The sequence below is a fragment of the Serinus canaria genome, chromosome 6 (assembly GCF_022539315.1).
Source record: "Serinus canaria isolate serCan28SL12 chromosome 6, serCan2020, whole genome shotgun sequence".
NCBI lineage: Eukaryota > Metazoa > Chordata > Aves > Passeriformes > Fringillidae > Serinus > Serinus canaria.
This window is the reverse complement of record NC_066320.1, coordinates 15,978,578-15,998,616: the sequence shown is the minus strand read 5'-3', so window position 1 is coordinate 15,998,616 and position 20,039 is coordinate 15,978,578. Positions and strand designations below refer to the sequence as shown.

Below are 20,039 nucleotides of genomic sequence, written 5' to 3'. Positions count from 1 at the left end.
AAAATAAAACCACCTATGCTAGACAGAGAAGCCAGAAGCATTTTAGTCAGATACAAATAAAAAACCCTTTCTCTTTTATCACCAGTGAATATTTTAAATACATTAATTTCTATTCTATTATATCATCTTCTTATCCACAACTATTATGGACACTCATATTTCATCCAGAACATGCATTATTTTCATATTCAAATTTAGTAATCTCTCACACTGTACAAAGAACATATGTGAATGAAAAAAAATCTCAAGAAATGCACAACAAAAAAACCTGAACAGTCACATGCAACCCCTGGGGACTTAAAAGGTATTCATTCACTGTCTCTGAAGGTGAAAGAGCAGGCTAGTACACAGGACAGCAGATAAATACAAAGCCATTAGCATGGAGTACCATTATCAACACTAGGCCTAGCCCGGACCCACTCAGGGAATGGAAAAGTTGTATAAAGTTTAGACTATAACTTGGACTAAGGAGGTTCAAGAAAACAGATTCTGAAAACAAAGAATGGCATTACCACAATCAGAACAATCTTTTTGGTCATCCTTATGACCAAGCAAACATAGGAATTACCAAATCAGAACAGCAGACCAGTTAATTTCTACTATAGGCCTCTTGGCACACTCCCCATTTACATCTCTGATAAGAGTAGTGAAGCTGCCCTTTTTGATCAAAGTACCTGATTATCTCCATATAATAAAAACTACGTCCAGAGACTTTCCCATCCAGAAATGAGATGGACCTAGCTTACAAACTGTGTCACAAAATTTCCCCAACACCTCCTTCAAGCTTCAGCACAACTAAACCAGAACAGGTAATAATCACTGCTGTCTCTACAGTGTAGCAGGATTTTCAGTGGCTGACTCTTTAATTCTGATCAGCAGAACTCAAAATTTCTGAGGTATGACCAGTCAAGCAAAGCCCATGTGGGATGGGAAATGAGAACACTCAAAGTATAGTGTAGTATATTTCAAACCATACCTTCTTTTTGTTCTTAATCTGCATAAGCTCCTGAGGACTTGGAAGGATACAAGAAAATCGAGTAGGTTTCCTGGGGATACTCTTCTCAGCTAGAATGACAAAGCATCATTACAGTCAAATCTATCCCCAGAGTAGCACCCAGGCACAAGAGTGTCCCACAATAACTTTCAGTCATGGAGTCTTTGCTGCAATATGCTGTCCTGCAAATGGCAGTCACACTTCAATTAATTACTACAATCCTCCCACCCACATTTTCTTCTGCATAATTGCATAGTAGCTTCTTGCCCCAGACAATTTCACACAGCCACAAGATTTAATTTTCTGGCTATTCTGGCTACCTACATTATTGATTCCCTGGAGAGCTCCTAACTTCCTTCAAAACTCAAAGCACTGCAATGAATTCACATATTTTTGACCCAAAGTGACCCATCAGATCTAATGCCTCCCAGAAGACATGCAACACCTAGTAGGCATAAACAGCACACATATAATAAACCTCCTTATACCTCCTTCCAATTTTGAGCACAATACAAAAAATTGTAATGGACCACACTACAGCAGGACCTGTCAGCAAATGTCAGGACCATTCTTAGGATATAGACACCCAGGGTACTGCCAAGGCTATTACCTGCTTCACTTCCTCCTTCCAACTCCATGCAGCTCTCCTTCATCTGGTCAGCCATAAGGCACCCACTGGTGGGAGGACATGCCCCAGCTGGCTCTGAGGCTGCACTGGAAGATTTTCCCTCACTGAATACCCTCTCAATATCTGTAGAAGTTAAAACAAACAAACAAACACCACAAAAAAATCCCAAACCAAACATCCATACAGAAACAAACACATAAGCTAAGATAAAAAGCTATCAACAGAGAAATAATGAACTGATTGCTCTAAATTGAACATGTGCTTATTCTAAGGAAGGAACCTTCTCATAACCATGACTTTGCAGTGTCCTCAGTATTTTGTCTACATGAATTACATGGCATATCCTCATTCTGTTGTGACTGCCAGTCTTGACATGACCTTTATATAAAGCTTCATGAGAGACAAATTTTAATATCTGCAAATTTTACAAATAGCAAGGCTATTAACATCAGTATTAATGTAGTTATAAAAAGTGTGACAGGAAGACTGAAAACATGTATTTAAGGAGTTTACTATGTCAGCAACCAAAATGAGATCTCCAAGTTTAACACAAGACTAAGCTTAATATTAAAGTATCAAAGAAAGGGTTCTTACTATTGCTTGCTTCTTTGGTACTGTTGATGGTTTCTGGGCTGGGTTTGACAACTTCCTTCTCTTGTTGATGCATGTTACTCAGCACTTTGGCCTGGCAATGTGCCTCAGTGCTATCTATCACTGTCAGCAATGCTTCCAGAGACAGCAGATGGACAGTATACAGCTGTCCAGAAACTGGAAAGGCATTCTGGGAAATAACATGTAAGTATTAGTCAACTTTCACATCTCTCTCACCATAACAGGGCAAATAAGTTTTCCCCCGCAGCTTGGGGAGGGTAAAAAACTAGAACAAAACACCCTAAGCTTTCTAGCTTGTATTTAATAGTTTATTTGCTCCAATATTATTAAAACCTCATGACTATTCTTTTTCTCTTCTGCTTCCCAATGTTCAACGCCCTTCCTCATCTCTCCAGCACACTCACCCCGGACCCCTTGAGTGCTCCCAGCGTTCAGTCCTGCCCTGAGTCACGGCTGCACCTCCCCTCCCCGCTCTGCCCCTGCCCCGGTTCAGCACCTTGGAGAGCAGCTTGGTGAGCTCCTCAAAGAGGTTGGCACAGTAGTAGTCGCAGTCATAGTTAATGTACAGCTCAGTCACAAAACTGGGAATCCTCCACAGCTGAACAATGGCTTCCAAAGCCATCTCCTTCATTTCATAGGGCATCTTTGGGTTTTCCACAGCGATTATCTCCATCAGCTTCTTGATATACATCTGGCAGAAACATAGGGCAGCTCAGTTTAGGGAAAGAAAAAAAAGCAGGAGACAGTGAATAGCTTTGAGGACTGCAGAGGGAGATTTAAGCTTCACCTTCTCCCATAACATTCCTTCTTTAATGATGGCTCATTCTGAAGGAGGCTGTAAAAAGGTTTCAAACAATTCTACTGGATCTACAGTTCTAAAAAAACAGTCTGAAGGCAGGCAGCATAGTACACCAGTCTCCAAGACATTTGATTTTCCAACAGAAAAAGGCCTACACATAACACTGACTCATTTATACAAACATAATTTGACACTTAGACTCTATTTAACTGTCCAGATATATGCATTTAACTGAAGGCAAATAAACTATTACGAGGCACCCAGCGATACTCAAAAAACTCACCTCCAGCTGGAACTTCAGATGCTCTCTCATGCTCTCAAAGAGAAGAAAGCACACCCTGAGGGAGGCTGCATACAGATTGAGCCGTTCAACACTCAGTAGCTGAACAAGAAACAAAAAACCCTTTAAGAATCACAAAGACAAGTCATTATGTGCTATAAGTAGTAGTACTAGGCTGCTGTAGGTATCACCAGCAACCAACCAAAGCTCCACACACTGCCCTCCATAGCAATGATATTTTAAAAAACAATCCCTTGTTCAACCTCCTGGTCCCACTTTTTCTAGTGAGGATGAATATACTTAATTCTCATCTGTGTGTGGTAACACTTTAATTACTACAACTTGGTTCTTTTGCCAAGTCCACAGAGATTCTTAGTGGTGAAGGAGCTTGGGAGAGTACCTGCCTCTGAGATGACCCCAGTGCAATTAATAGCTTAGTATTTCCCAAAGGTTCTGACTAGTACTAAGCTGGTAACTTGCATCCATAATTACCTCAAAACCAATTACATCAAAACACAGTGTTATCCCACACTAACAGTTCAATCAAATCACACTCATCCTTCCTGGCCCTGGTCTGCAGAAAACAGCATGACAACTTCTCTGGCTTTGCAAATGTGCCATTTGGTGCAATTCAGAACTCTCACTGCAGTGCAGGAGAGAGCTTATTTGCAGACCTACCAAACCTCATAACACTACATTTCAATACACTCTCTGATGGAGATTCGTATCTGACTCCCCAGTGCCATGTTCCATGTAAGCATAAGCCAGACTCACTTGAAATAGGTGCCGGCACAACTCCTCCTTCACGAGTCCCAGGAGGGCCTGGCAGTTTGCGATGGGCGCTGACTCCAGGGCCACAGTCAGCAGCTGCAGCCCCATGTGGATCATCACCTCGGAGTTGTGGCGGTCATGAGGGTTGGTGAGCGAGATGAGGAAGCGGAACAGTTCTCTGATACATGGCAACCCATATGGGACTAGAGCCGCTCCTGAGAAAACAAGAGAGATTAGCAATCTAAATTCACTTTTTGCTTTTTGTAGGTGCCTAGCAAGTGTTAAAAATGTAATTGTTACAGACCCACTAAGGAACAGGAGCTTCTCAGCCTCTTAGCAGGAAGTGAAATAAAACAGTGGAAATGAAGCAGCACTTAGCAGCATTGCCCACCTCTCACCTTCTTTTTGGGAAGACTGAGTAAAACGTACTCCCCGGGGATTTACATAGTCCATGTCATGAACAGAGGCAGAGTCAGAATGTTCTGCTACAGATGTGCACTCCTCTAGGACCTCAGGGATAGACTCGACAGAAGCTGACTGGACCTTCTCCTCCCTCAGACTTTCATTCTTCATTGAAATGTCATTTGAGAATGAAAGAAGCAAAAGAAGAGTTAAGCACTAGACAAGTGAAAAAAAAGTCTCATTTGTTTGCAGTTAATCTGTAACTATTAAAACAACACAGGTCACTAATGGAAGAGTACCATAAAAACAAACTTTAGGAGAAAAGAGAGCCTCTACATCAGCTGCAACCCTCTTTACCCTTCCACTTACATCAAGTTCTTATCTGCTTTATATAACTCTGGGCTGTGAGACTAAGAAATTTACCTCAAAAATACTCCTATAACCTATCAGTTCTTACTCCCTCTGAGGTGAAAAGTTTTGCATTTTTTTAAAATGCTACACAACTTCAGCACACTACTTCTGTTTAAGCCTTCCGAGCATTTTTACCATTCAAAATATCAGCAGCTCTGAAAGGTCCCCTGTGGCTCTATGATCCCCTCAATAGCATTACTGTTGTGGGGAGAAGTGATCATGCTGGGAGTTGGAACTTTTCTTTGCAAATTATATTCAGGTACCTGGAGTTCAGGATGATTTTGATTTTCAGTGACTTTGGCCTCATTTGAAGGTGTTCCTGCAGTAAGTCCCAGAGAAGTGACTTGGTCCAAATCTGTCAGGTCTTCCTTGGATGTTGTCTGTGAGGACAACTCCAACCCACTGTCTGTAACAGGGCTGACTGCTGAGGAAACATTTTCTGAGCTCCCAGAGGAGCTGGGAGAAGGACCATCTATGAAGGCAACTCCGCTTGCTGATGAGAAACAGAAGCAAAATTATTAGTATTGCTCTGTCCCTTAACCTCAAATTCGTACATTAAACACAGCAACAACAAATTCTCTCATTAACACTTCACACTACAAATAATCTCAGCACACTAGTGAGAGAACACACATAAACTAAGATCTCTCTTGCTAGGTATTAATGAATTAAAGAGATGAACATTGGAGATACTAGCAGTTCTCCGAATTTAACACAATAGTTGGAGTCCAACTGACTCAGCAAATTAGCTAACTTAGATAAAGGGTGCAGAGGATTTACATAAGAAGGAACCTGAAAAGTCTCAAAGGTGTACTTTACTCCTTAATACAATGGCACAACCACTTGAAATACTTGCATCAAGAATTAATCATCCCTTTAGAGTGAGAATTTTGACTTGATTCTAAAACAGGACTGATATCTTTAATTCTTCCTAAACAAATGAAGCTACATTACAATTCAAATGGATCTGAAGTATGAACAGTGAAGAATTTCTACCAAATTCTGTCTCTAAATATGAGACAGTGCTCCAAGAATCTAAATGTTCATTACAGAATCACAGTATCAATTAGGTTAGAAAAGACCTCTGAGATCATCGAGTCTAACCTATGACCCACCAGCACCGTCAGCTAGACCACAGCACTGAGTGCTTCATCCAGTCTTTCCTTAAACACCTGTAGGGATTGTGACTACAGGTCACCTCCCTGGGCAATCCATTTCAATGTTTAATCACCCCTTCTGTGAAGAAATTCTTCCTAATATCCAAGCTAAGCCTCCCCAGGTGCAGCTTAAGACTATGCCCCCTTGTCCTGTCACTAGTTGCTCTTGTCTCTCCTCTTGTCAGTGTTCCTGTTCTCAGTCTCTTTTATCTGCTGCATCCTTCAACTCCTCTGCACCACATGGCTGTCCATAACCTCAGCCACTTCTCCAGGTGCCCATTCCCTTTTGTCCAAGCTACGCCTGTGAGGCATGCTGAAAGTACAGAAATGCTGCTACATTATCTGCAGGGCCGTGACTTTCTCATCAATATGTATTCCATTTCCTAAAAACTCTTTCTCCTGGACCTGAAAAACTATGATATGTTTTATTGCTACAGCCACTGAGAACTAATATGAAAAGAATCAATGCAAAATAATATATTAGGAGAAATTAAATAAAAATAGATTCAAAATAGCTGTAGCATGGATGCTGTCTGGTTTCTTGAAAAAGATTGAACTCACCTGTAGTGTTTGTAGCATTGCCTGCTGATGGCTCTGTCCCAGGAGAGACCTTAGTTACATGTCGAGGAGGCCTAGGTGATCTCTTCTGCTTTTTCCATTTTGATGATTCACTCATTCCTCCAGCTCTCATTTTCAACTGAAAACCAATAATCATTAATATCAGCGTTGCAAAACCACATAGCATAATGGATTACACAAGCCAAGTCAAAGGCTACCGCAAAAACTTTAAAGTCAGGCAGTAGCACTTAAATATATCATACAAATTATTCAGCACCTCAAAATCATGCAAACTACCCCTTGGCTCCCCACATATTAGCCAACACTCCACACCTAAATCAAGGGACAATTAACTCAGTGACTCTGCTATAATATATACTTAACTTATATAATATATACTTATACTTCAATTATCACAACACTCCCTATTCCCTATTAATACCTCCCAATTTAAAATTAGGAAAAATAATTCTATTAGACCTATACATCTCAAATCTCTCTGCTTTTACCAAAGCTCCAAAATTAAAGTATCTAAGTAAGCATTAGTTAAGTTTGACATTAAGCTAATATGTCACCATCTATATATCAAGCTGGAAATGCAGCATGAGCATGCTGCAGCTCTGCCACTGACCTCTTGCCTCAATTCACTCTTCATCTTTGTAGCAATGCCAAGCTCACTATTAACAAGTATTTCTAACACTTCACTTGCTACTGGTGCATGTTACATTGCAAATACTACCTTAGCAATTTAGAAACAAACCTCATTCTCCTTTCACCTGCTTTCTGTCATTACTTATCTTCTAAACCTAACCTTAACTCTTTGTTGACCAAGATCCTTCTAGTTTGTACACAGAACTTTGATTGGGAAAAGAAGAACAAAAACAGGAGCAGGGCAGACTGTGTGGCACTTGCTGCACAGCACTGCTATTTCAGGCACGCAGAAATGCTCCAGAACTCCAGAAAAACAGTATGATATTTAGCCACATGGCTAATGGCCCTGGCCAGCATGAAAACCAGCTCCTTACAACATAAGTTCCTCCAAGTGCAGGACTGCATGTACTCTTGCATTTGGTAGCTGCAGGCAGCTTTTCTGATCCTTCTACCTCCTCAGTCTGAGTGCAAATTAAGCACTGAACAGGTATCTTGCAAGCTGTGGAAACCATTCAGCAAGTTTCAGTACCAGGCCCTATTCAGTATTCTTCTTTGTATATTTATCACAGTTAAATTTGAATTTGGGCAAAAATATTCCTTATTTCTTATATCTCTAGCATCAGATTTAGCTTATGTAGAAGACAGCTATATTCTTCAGTCTCTTTCTGCAACTTACCTCCTTCCAGCTACTACTACTCTTAAATGCCAATAAATCTTCTAGGTTCCACTACTGATTTTGCTTCTCTTTCCATTTTCCAGGTAGAATTCTAACTCCCTGTATATGGCCTCAGCCTGTATTTCTTCCCATTTAAACAAAGCTTGTGAAAATGATATATACCACTGCAGTAAACCATTAGTGTAACTTTTCTTCCCACCACAAGTTGCATTTATTTGATGACTAATCCCCAGGTTTTAGCTGTGCTACAGTTTCCTTGACTGTGCTGATTAATAGATTCAGAATTACTTTGCTCCTTGCTATTTCTTTCAAATACTGCAGCAAGAATCTTCTAAATCACAGATTCTGATAAATACTTCCATGACAAGCACACAGCTAAAACCAAAATTTTGCAGATCTCAAAATGTTTTACAATGCTTATGGATCACAAACCTTTCATGTCAAAATTATCAGCTTTCTCACCTTTCCTACTTATTCCTGCTTCATAGGGCTATCTAAAATGTGTTATTTTTGATTCTTGCCAATTTCTAAAATCTGAGCCTTAAATACTAGCAATAGCTGCATTTATTAAAGGCTTAAGCTACAAATTAGATCAGATGGTTTTACCTACCAGCTATTATAGAAACAGCTGTATTTTTTAACTCCTTTTTCAGTAACTTACACAGTAAGATCTGAAGATTTATGCTTCATTGTACCAAACTACTTTCATTAGGAAGGAAATCTGGAAGCATTATGTGTTAAACCAAAAAAAGTCCATTTCACACAATACCAAAACAGACATTGCTTCTAGCTACTAAATCCAGTTATCATTATTTGCCAGGTTAAAAGTTACTTGCAGCAGGATGCAAAATTGAATCAGCCAAGTGGAGCTGAGATACTGATACAGGCTAAGCATGAACCACTCCTTTCACCCTCAGTCAGGCTCCTCAGAAACACCAAATGTTTGAAACATTCTATCAGAAAATGCAACCTGACAACTTAATTATTGTTTCTAATCTCCCCTTTCATACAACACCAAATACCACCTCAATTCAACACTAGCCCTTTCAAAAAAGCTTTTCCTCAGACACAAAATCTACCCTCTGTGATTGTCCTGTGTTTCATTTTAGCTTCCAAGATTGCATCTCAAGGGCCATAAGATACAGGCCCACTCTGTAATCATTTCCATGAGCCTGTGCCATCCTTCAGAGACTGAGTCACAACAGCTTCACATGCATTGGAAACATTGTAGTCAGGCAAGCAAGAAGACTTACTTGATTTTTAAAGATTCCAACATATTTAATCAGACTTTAACTCATTTAGACCAGAATCTAAGGTTATTTGACCTTTTTAGATTGGGGGGGGTGTGTGATTTTTTTTTGGGGGGGGGGGGGATTTTGGTTGGTGTGGTTTTTTATGCATTTCATTTTTTGTGGTTTTTGTTTTGGTTTTTTAGGGTTTTTTGGGGGGGCATGGGAGGAAGCTCTTTTGTTTGGGCTTTTTTTTTGCAGGGAGTGGAGGGATAGGAGGGGTGAGATGAGATTACCCAGTAGGCCTTTCAATCTCATACCATCCAATCTCTACATTCTACAAAAACAGGTATCCTTTTATTAGAATTACCTAGTAGGACTACTTCCCATATAATTTTGCCCTCCCTCCTTTTTATTTGGCTATCTCCTTTTGCTTCAATGCAGCAAACTATTGCACAGCTTTAAAAATTTGCAGAAGCAAACAGAAAAGCTTAATAAAACATTTCACCAGTGTCAAGAGGCTAAATGCTGTTTTAATAAACAAACACTGAGTTTGGGAATTCTAAAACAATACATGTATCAAAGGACAGCAAAGTAATGTCATTCCTTCAGGATTTTCTTTGAATTAAAAGGTAATAATCTCACATCTCTTTGCTTTTATTGTTAGTATAAAAAATGTAAAAAACACTTGGACAGTTTGCCTTTAACTAAAGGAACTATTTCTAAATTTTGTTTTTACCTTCAATTCCAAGGCATTTTCCAGTTTCTCTAAAAAACTTCATTGTATATTAACACGCTGATAATTTTAAACCTAACGTTGTCATTTTGATTAAATGCAGCAGTTAAATGGCATTTAATAGAATATTAACATATCCTGAATCTTATACATTATCTAAAACTTTCATTCCCTCTTCCATGCTCAGTTATATAAGAGTTACATTAGTTTTCTAATAATCAACATCCTTGAGACTACATGAAGCTTGTATTTTTGACAGTAACACCATTTGATGTTGGTATTTAAAAAATATACTTTAAAATGAGAAAGGGAGCTCAGAGGTACTGTCCATTTATCTTGGAATTCTGCACAGATTCAATTACATTTATCTGAGTTACCTTTGCATAAAGAAATGTCCACAAAATTATAGAAGCAAAATTTACAAGACTCCAAATGCTTCCTTTGATAGATGAGGTTTTACAAATAAAACCCTAGCTAAGGTCTAGGAAGGTGAAGAAAAATGTAATACTACAAGATTCTTTTCAAAGGGTCCATGAGATCTCATTTTTCTACAATCCACCTTACCTGTACTCGTTTGTTTTTCCATAAGATACTGTAAGCCTCAAGAGAAAAGGGCAGGGGCCAATGATTAGTAATTAAGGTGATTACACTAAAACATGAGCTCATTCTAATGCAGCATGGAACTGGTCAGCACACCAAGTAGCGTTCAAGACACAAAAGCATGCAGAGAGAACGCAGTCCACGATCCGAATCCTGGAGACACCAAGGCAATCAAGTCATCGCATTTTCGGACCTGCCTGTACTGCAACAACTAACAAAGGCTATTTGGTGAAATGCATTTATGCATCTTAGGCAACTATGAACAAAACCCACCCCAAAAATCTGGGAAAATTCAGATCTATGTTCCTCCTCACTCCCACAGCAGAACCCAGTATTTACCTAGAATGTTTTCTACTGCAAAGGGAAGCATTTCTTGGTCTTTTTTTTCTGAGTAACTCTGCATAAATCTGCAAGTCTTGAGCCACTGCCTTTCAAACTATCCTCGTCATATAACTATTTTGACTTAGACACAAGACAAAAGAGTGCCATTTCTAAATGCTCTGTTCAGCTCTGTCTGGACTAGTTAACATTATTAGCAGGCAAAAATTAAAGCTACATTAAGTTCATGAATCAACATGGAAAACTGAGAACTGTCCTAAGTTAGTTTTTCAAGGTTACTATGATTGATCTAAACCAAATAATCTGCATGCCTACAGTAATTTTTTAGAAGTATTTTCTAGTGGAATTAGCAGAGACTAACACATTTTATTAATCAGTTTGGCTCCACTGATCCCCCATTAGCATATGTTGTGCTAGGACATTTTCAGTAGAAACATGAACAAAAGATGTTGAAAATACACAGCAGTCTCCCCCCAAAAAAAAAAAAAATCAGAAAGCATTGAACTCTGTGGCCCTGTACCAAGTAACAAAGCTCAGAGATTCACCTTGACTAAAAAAATTTTAAGGCATGCTGGGTCAAAAGACCCCTCAGGTATATGGAGGAGCCATGTCTATAATTAAGATCAACAGGCAAGACACACAACACTTCAGAGAAAAATCTACACTTTTTATGTATCCTTTTTTTGGGTTTTCACTGTCAAGTCTTACCCATGCCCTCCCACTCCCTTTCTCCAGAGGATGCTGTGATGGTGTCTTAGGTGGCACTCACCAAGACAGTGAATGCTGCAGTAAAACAAGGGACTCTCCCTCCCAAGCCTGCCCCAGCTGCAGCCACAACACTGCAAAGCAACCATGGCATGCACTGTCTCCAAAAGCCATGCTGTGTTAAATGAGTGGAGGGAGATTTGCTGCACACAAGGTAACTATCTCTCAGGTGGTGTTTACAAGAGAAGGAAGAGGGGAGTAAGGTAAGAAGGGAGAAGGGAGAGAGCAACCTTCGGGTTCTTAAAGATCAATACCCTCTCTAACTGGTTCAGGGCTTTGGGCTGTTCCCCACTACTTAGCTCCAGTTTGTTGAGGAGACCTGAAGAAATCTGTGAAAGATAGGCAAATGCATGGTTTAAACAAAGCAAAATAAACCCAAAGAGAAGAATAACCTGGCAGAGTGCAAGGCTGCAGGGCACACTCCTGTCATGCACAGCAAAGAGACAGTACAGGGTAACTGCACAGAGCAGACACAAGACAGAGCATCACTTAACTGAGCTGAGAGCAGCCATCACTTGGTAAGGGCAGCCTTCCTAAATTCACCTTCCCTTCACACCTTCTGTACACAGACCATACAAAGCCTGGTTCCTGCCATACATGAGCCTGATCTCTTTAGCTTTCCATACACCAGCCTAGCATCATCACAAATTCTGTGACTTTTCCACAGCAAGGGAAACAAGTAGTCATTGGTTTACCATACAAGAAGTAAAGCCCTAAGCCTTACCAGGTTTCAGATTCCTACAACCAAGCATTCAGTCTCTCAAAAACACTTCTATAATGGCTCTGAAATGTATGTTGACCCTATGTTGTCCCTTTTCTCAACTTAGTTAAATAAAAACAGAGTGGAAGCTATAAACTGTATATTCAGTGTTAAGTTAAAAGGTGGTTATTTCTTCTCTAGCACTCTTCCCCATCCTGTTGCTCTCAACAGCAGAATCAAACAACCTTTATTGACATTCTTCATATGGAATATAAAGAATATAGAAGTATATATGGAGTTCCTCAATAGGACCTCTCTTCAATAAGAAATTGCTACATTAATAATCACATAAGGTCACATAATGGTTTTTGAAATACTGAATCCAGCTACTAAAAACCTCACTGTATTGATCAAGATGGTGGTGTTGAAGAAATCCAGAACATCCATGCTCAGAAAACTGTACATTTAGGAAAAGGGAGATAAAGAAAAGTCTACTTTGATTTGGCTGCTAATAGAGATGGCATTGATCATATGAACTAAGCTGCTCACCACAGAACGCTGTCCCTTCTATAAGTCACCAAAGCTTTTTATACAAAGGCCAATTTCATGCTTTCATGCGGTTTCACCAGCCTCAAAAAATTTCCCTTCCACACAGGGGGAACTGGACAAAAATATAACCCAAGAGCTCAGTATCAGACCTGTAGGGAATGAAGAATGATGAAAAAGAAGCTGGAGAAAGAGCAGAAGACAGCAGATAAAGAGACAATGACACCATCAGGTCCCAAAGAACTTGTTGGGGTTTTCTAGCCCACAGCACTGATGGCTGTTCCCAGAATCCAGACTGTCTCACTTAGGCAGCAGTATCATTAAAAAGATTTGCCACTGGGCTATCAGGACTTAATTCCACAGAATTAAGGAATCTATGTCCATTTTTGCGGTTAAACATGCTCTTTCAATGAACTGGGACTTGTAGAAACGAAGAAATACAAGTGTGAAAACAAACAAAATAGAAATGAGTGCAAGCCAAAGACAGGAGCAGAACAGTCAACACAGTGCTGGGGTCTTACCTTCTTCATGTTCGTTCCCATGTAGCTTTTAGGCTCTTCTTTAAACTGTGGCAACCTGAAATACAAAGAGCAAGCCAAAATACATAAGCTTACATGGATTAACAAGAAGGGGAAAGAAACAGGCTGGTCTTTCCAGTTATGCTGCAGTTACTAAAAAAACCCAAAGTAGGTTTTCTTCACAAAGAGTGACTCTCCTAATTTCTTTTTCTGCCAAAATCTGCCAAGGGAAAGGACCCACACAAGTATAGATGAGAGGTGCTTTGCACACTACTAGTCCTAATGGCTATTTTTCTATATTGATTTTCCTGCCATTAAAGACAATTTATTTTCCTTCAGTGGATGTTTTCAGCAGTGGACTATTTACATTTGTTCAAAACAGGTTTCTGTGATACTGCTAAAAACAGCTGCTGAATCGCTGTCATCCACACCACGACTCTTGCAGTGTACATGTTATTACTAGTCATGGCAATTCTTCTCTTTGAATTTGTAGAAGCCCCAGCAGTTATCCTGCATTCAGTATCATATAAACACAACTGTGGAGGGCAGCAGATGTACATTAAGCTGAATCTTTGGAGATAAGCAGTTCCCATCTCAGAATGAGGTAGGCTGCTCTCACCTGTACTAGCAAATGACAGCATGTACAGCTCTACAATTCCACACACCCTGCTCTCTCTTCTTTACTACAATTCTGTCTTTACTTGATGAGGGTATAAAAGCCTTAGAGTACAGCTTTGGCTGTTTCATTTTCTGGAAAGCAAGACAGGCAAATCACCCCTGCAGTTGCTGCCTTTGCCTTACATCTCTATCCCAATGTCCACAGGCACAGATGGTGATGGTGTCTCCCAGCCTCATCAAGAAGGACAGAGGAGAGGATTACACAGTAAGTAATGAAAAAGCACCAAGTAAAATTCACATATGCATTTGGAGAAAAAGTAATGTGGCTTCTCCTCTTTGAGGAGATTGATTCTGCCTTTGCCCAACATTCATCCAGTGCACGATGCAGGGCACACAGAGGAGAAGAAAACTGAGATCCCATTGGAACTGTGTAACAATGGGAAAAAAATATGATGCAACTGTGTTTCACATAAGCTGTCAGTTTCACGAAAATATTTTTCTATTAAAAGTACATATGTACCTGTAAAGTTTCCTTTTTACAATAACCAGGGAAAGTCTATGATTACTTCACTATTTGGAGAAACAGTTTTGAAGTTAATTAACTTACTTGAGTTTTAAAGAAGTAATTTTAATTACCTGAAGGGTGCTGAAAAGGGCAGAATGTTTGTCCAAGACACTCGATTTAAAGAGTTTTAAATGTTCTTTGATGTGTGAGGTCAAAGCTCTCAGCTAGAAATCAGTGTGTGGGTATTCAACACCATTTCTGTTCTCTCTGCTTAAGAGAGCTATATTTTTTTAGAGCCCTTTTTTCCGTGAAGTTTGCATTCTCTGTCCTGAAACTGGTTCTCTATCCTAAAGCTCTTCATTACTTGGCTGTCCATCTCTCCTCAAAGGACACCTTAAACCAGGCAACCTTCCCTACTTCTGTCTCCCTGCAGTTTGACAGGGTCAGCCCTAGAGAAAAGTGCCAAATCCTTCATCCCCTTCCACCTCTAAATAATGACCATTTTGGATGATTTTTCTGAGGGCCCTTAAGTGGAAGTGTGAAATCTTTCTGTCCTTAGAGGGCCATCTCGGCAATGCTGAGGCAAACACAAGCAGGTTTACCTTGTGAAGAGCAGCTGCACCATGTCGACCAGAGTGTGCTCTGCAGATTTTCTCAATAACTCTGCGAAGACAAAAACAAATAACACAGGTGTCATTACTCAGTGTGATATTATCAAGAGGCTTCTTCAAGCAGACTCCCCTCCGAGTCTTGTTTACAGAGATTACGGCAAATTTATTAAAACCAGCTCCAACCCCGCGTTACTGCAAACGGTCAGAGCATCACACGGTGGCGCTACACAGCTGGGGAAAAGAGCGGTCCAAACTCGTACGGCAAACGCCCAACAAATGCTCCATGAAGTTGTAGAAAGACACAAAAATATAAAGCTCAGCAGCTTTCCATGGATTCATGCTCTGCAACAGAACTAGTTAATACTGAGGAAACCTGATCAATTTCTTAACGGCAGAAGGATGAACAAACCTACCACTGAGCCTCATTTCGAAGCATATGCGGAAACAGGACTGCATGATCTCACACACCGACTCATTGGTGAGGTGGGCTCCCACTGGGGTGAGCAGCAACGTCCTTAACACCTGTGAAGAACAGCACCCACATGTACCACTCTGCAATGATACTTGCACGCAGAAAACCATGAGGAGAAAACCATGGGAGGCTGCCATGAGCAGAAAACCTAGAGAGGCTTCTCCTGGAGTCATTTCAAACTGAATACTGTGCTCAAGAAGCCAATTAGGAGACAAGAATGATCTTCTGACCCACTTCTAAAAGGGGTCTGATACACTGCATGCTACCCAATATTTAAATTCAGGAACTAGATATCTGCTCAGAAGTACACAAACCAAAGAGGTATACAGTCCAAAGTTTTGAATCTACAAAAAACTGTTCTCAAAAATAAGTCTGAGTTCCATATTCTTAATTAACTCCCCCAACAGAGACCATGCACAAGGTAAGATTATCAACACTACCACATTATCAAGTTAATAATTTTAAAAGAATTTAATTTAAGCTTTTAACTATTTTAATTTGGAAAAGCTTTTACCACAGGTATATGAGCTATCTGTTTAAAAATAAAGTCTGTCACTAAGCTCCTGCAGAGTCAAAACATTGCTTCCTCCTCTTCATTTCTATGTAACAGGATATGTTCCACAACAGGCAGCAACCATTATGGTAATTACCATTTCTCTCCTCTTACCTGTAGGATTTTCATCAAGACAACCTCATCGCTCGCATGATCTGTGCCCACAAATCGAGCATGAGTGACAGCATCTGCCATGTTCTCCATCCCCTCTGCTGTGCCCTCATGGCTGGGATCTGAATAACAGAATAAAAGAGATGTGTCAGGAAACAGCCATCTACAGTCTACCACCTCTGTGGGGAAACATCTACATGGAGATATTGTGACCTTCAGCTTCCTCAGTTTACATGACTTGAACTGAGTTGACCCAACAAGAACATAACTCACCTCCCACTAATAGAAAGGCTTTATAACTGGGAGCTTTCAGAAAGATATATCAAGAATCTACTTATATTTGCAAAAAATATAACTTAACAAAGAAAATAATTACAATTCCGTTGTTACCAGTTCTCTATGTTTTAGAAGTTAACTTCTAAGACTGTGTCCTGTTCCTTACAATACAGCACAATCAGCTATTAAACACATTCAGGGCCTCCTTGGGAGTAAAGAAAAAACATCTCTTAAACATAGGGAACCTAAAATTTACTCTCATGAGAAGAAAATGCCAAACAGGTTCCACTAAATTGAGAAGAGAAAATCGTCTCTTGTTCTACATCCCTCTCAAGGAACGAGAGCTGGGAAGGAACAGACCAGTAGCTTTCCCCAGAGAAAACAGCAGACAGACACAATCACAGTTTAGATATCAGAGTTGCAGGCCTCCCACTCCAATCATTCATCAAGGCTCCTTCTCTCCATTTCAGTCTTTTGCAGCTACAAACAATGGTGCAGTTGAGAGAATGTTTAGGATGAGATTGTTGCCAGTAACTGTATCTTGTGCTACATTACAGTGGCTTCAGAAAAGCTGCCTCTGGCTTTGATTTCATTCTCACTTAGACAATATGGCACTGGGCAAGAATCTTGATACCCTTCTACCTAAACAGTCATTAGGAAAGAAAGGATACAACCTAAACATTGCTTAATAGCTCATTAATTGGCAATGGGGCCTCTTGAACTCCAGCAATAACAATGCTGACAGAGGAACCAAGCAAGACTTTGTAAGCTTTGCAGATTCCCTCTTTGACTCCAGTAACGTTCACATCTAGGAAGGGCTATAAGCCCTTGGTGTTAAAGAAAGCTGCCCTTATTGTGGTCCAGAGACAGCAGCCTCTACCACACTCCTATCCCGAGTGGCTGCAGGGTAAGAAATTTCTCATAGTTGCATAAAACTGAAATGGCACCAGTGTACTTTGGAATGATAAATCTGCATAGGAACAGCACTTTGCCATTGCCATCTCTTAAGAATCCCTTTTAAGAACAGAGCTGGCTTACTTTTGACATTGTTCACACACACACATGCATACAGAAATCTTCCGTAGTTTAGAGTTCCTCTTCTGGTTTGCCAAACAAACTTCACTGAGCTTTTAAGAAGGCTGTTCTAAAACAATTGGTCACTTTTCACTCAGTTTAGCATCTGCACACAACAGGATACAAAACTGGAGCCATTAGGTAAGAGGCCTGCCGGTCAAAAGCAGTCCTCATCATACCTTCAATAATAGCTTATAATCCACTGAGAAGCTACTACTCTTGGACCAGAGGCAATAAAATCATTTACAGGTTGGTGAGTCCTGAACTCTTATTCATGAAGGTAATAGCATAAGTCACCAAAGGTGATGTAGGCTCATTCTGAATTGTCTTAATTAAATTAGGTGAAGACCAGTGGTGTTACAATGCCAGCACCTACATGAGCATTACTGTTAACCAACCTCAACAACCATAGTGGAAAGCAGCCCAGTGGGAATCAAGATGAAAAAGGAACTAGTTGCAAAAAAGGTTTCCACAGGCAGCCCACACAGATTCACTCCATTGCCACCTTTTCCAGGAGATGTGAGTTACTCTAGTCTTAGGGATATCTTTAATCATAGTAATGGATAAACAGTCTGTGTGAAAAGGAAATGCAAGCATGTTGTACACATGCTTCTTTAACAGATCTCTGAGTACTGCTTCGCTGTTCTAGCCCCTACCTTCAACACCTCTCTCCCAACACACATCACGCCTGACTACTTCAGTTCTGGCTCCCTGGAACAGCACTACAAATTCAGGTCAATTTATAAAGCCTCTTGAGTTCAATTAAAATCACAGATACTTCTACTTTGCAGAAACAAGATACAGACAAAAATCTTTGTTCCCTTGTGGGAAAACAGTACAGAAAGATGTATCGATGCCTGCTCAGAATCACTAACAAGAAGTTTGAGTGAGCACACTAACAGTTTAAAAATTGCCATCTACAGTGCAAAGATCTAGACACCCTATCTAGATACACACATTTCATACCAGGTGCGGTCTTACAACAGGTGGGCAAAAGAACAAACAGAAATTAGAAAATCCAGGCTCTGAACCAGAGGGAATTCAGGAAAGCCAGAAGCCTGCTCAGTAACACCTTTAATGGAACTAAAATAAATCACCAAGAAGACAGAAAAAGTGGAGGGGAAAACAAGCCTTAAACTCCTTAAACAGCAAGTCCTCTCACTGGAAGCTGAGCAACAGCTACTTTCTTACAGATATGTAGTTTCCAGGAACACCAGGGAAAGCTAACTTTAGAAATGGAGTCAAAGCTGCTATGGACAATAAAAAGAGCACATACTTTTTCTGAGGGAAATATAGAAAAACCTAATTCTGAAATTTAGCCACTAGTCTTCCTATAGCTAAGGTTTAAGCTCATCCAGCAGGCTGACAGCTCACTAGCTACTGCAAAACTGCTGAGCAAGCAAATAACTAATCTGAGGGATAAAAATCAATAGGAGTTTAGTATTACCACACAGTTTTCTAGTACTTTAAAAGTTATTGTGTAATTTATCAACTAAAACTCTTATAGAAGTACTCAGAGCAGAGGATAATCACTGTAATGCTAACTGTTCCTGCTAAAACACACACATGGTGAATATCAAGAAATTTTATCTAACTGAGCTGTGATTGCACACTATACCATTAGTGAATTTGCAATTCAAACTACCAGAGATTAGAAGTCCTAAACTCTACTCAAGATTTATTCTTTTCTAACTGGTTTTAAAACACACCCCTCAGAAATACTGGTCTAAAAAGGAGACAGATAACCACCTGACATGTGACAGAATAAAAAAACAGTAAGACTGCACAAGGATTAGCAATTAAATACTTTGGAAATGGGAAAAGAAAGGCATTTTAAACAAAGATATTTATCAGAGGAGTTTGGCCCTTTCACTGCACCCTGGCTTTCAACCCATTTGGAACAGCAAAAACCAACCACGCACAGAACAGACAAAGCTAATATCACTTTTTTAAAAAGTGCTGGCTTCACCCGTCATTATGCAGCCCCAAAACATGCTATAATATCTGCCACACTGCAATTTGCCTACCATGGTTATGCCAGCATTCTTCTCTTTTGCTCTGTATAGTTTGAAACAGATTTGTACATTAAGAACAGGTTTAAGCATTTCCTATGTTTAGGCAAGCAGTATTTGGACTACCTTTAGTCTCATATTACAAAAATAAATTATAATACCAAAAAGCTTTCATTTAACAACTCAACCTAGCCAGATGTTCAGCCAGCACCACTAATCCCAGGCTAACTGGTATCTGGAGCAGAACAAAGGACAAGGCTGCTCTGAATGTCACCTGAAGCAACAATGAAGGTCTTAGATTACAGGTTCTGCCTCAGAAAAAAAGCCAGGCAGAGAGTCTTCCATTGCCTACTACAAAGACACCCAACCACCAACAGCTACAGGGATGCACTCTTGTTGGAGTGACCCAATTAATGTTCTAAACAACAGGTAGCT

The 20,039-nt window shown here is 40.0% G+C and overlaps 1 protein-coding gene across 3 annotated transcripts in view; it reads right to left on the bottom strand.

The window, feature by feature from the left end:
* GBF1 (golgi brefeldin A resistant guanine nucleotide exchange factor 1) overlaps window positions 1–20,039 on the bottom strand; it is a 101,644-nt gene that overhangs the window by 21,059 nt on the left and 60,546 nt on the right. For all 3 annotated transcript variants that reach the window (XM_050976467.1, XM_030241332.2, XM_030241333.2), the window contains exons 5-17: window positions 16,246–16,364; window positions 15,520–15,628; window positions 15,098–15,158; window positions 13,376–13,430; window positions 6,616–6,751; window positions 5,161–5,390; window positions 4,483–4,651; window positions 4,088–4,299; window positions 3,317–3,415; window positions 2,731–2,925; window positions 2,217–2,403; window positions 1,605–1,745; window positions 977–1,065 (exon numbers count right to left, since the gene is read on the bottom strand). In XM_050976467.1, coding sequence (XP_050832424.1) covers window positions 977–1,065; window positions 1,605–1,745; window positions 2,217–2,403; window positions 2,731–2,925; window positions 3,317–3,415; window positions 4,088–4,299; window positions 4,483–4,651; window positions 5,161–5,390; window positions 6,616–6,751; window positions 13,376–13,430; window positions 15,098–15,158; window positions 15,520–15,628; window positions 16,246–16,364 — 1,802 coding nt within the window. The remainder of the gene's footprint in view (window positions 1–976; window positions 1,066–1,604; window positions 1,746–2,216; window positions 2,404–2,730; window positions 2,926–3,316; window positions 3,416–4,087; window positions 4,300–4,482; window positions 4,652–5,160; window positions 5,391–6,615; window positions 6,752–13,375; window positions 13,431–15,097; window positions 15,159–15,519; window positions 15,629–16,245; window positions 16,365–20,039) is intronic.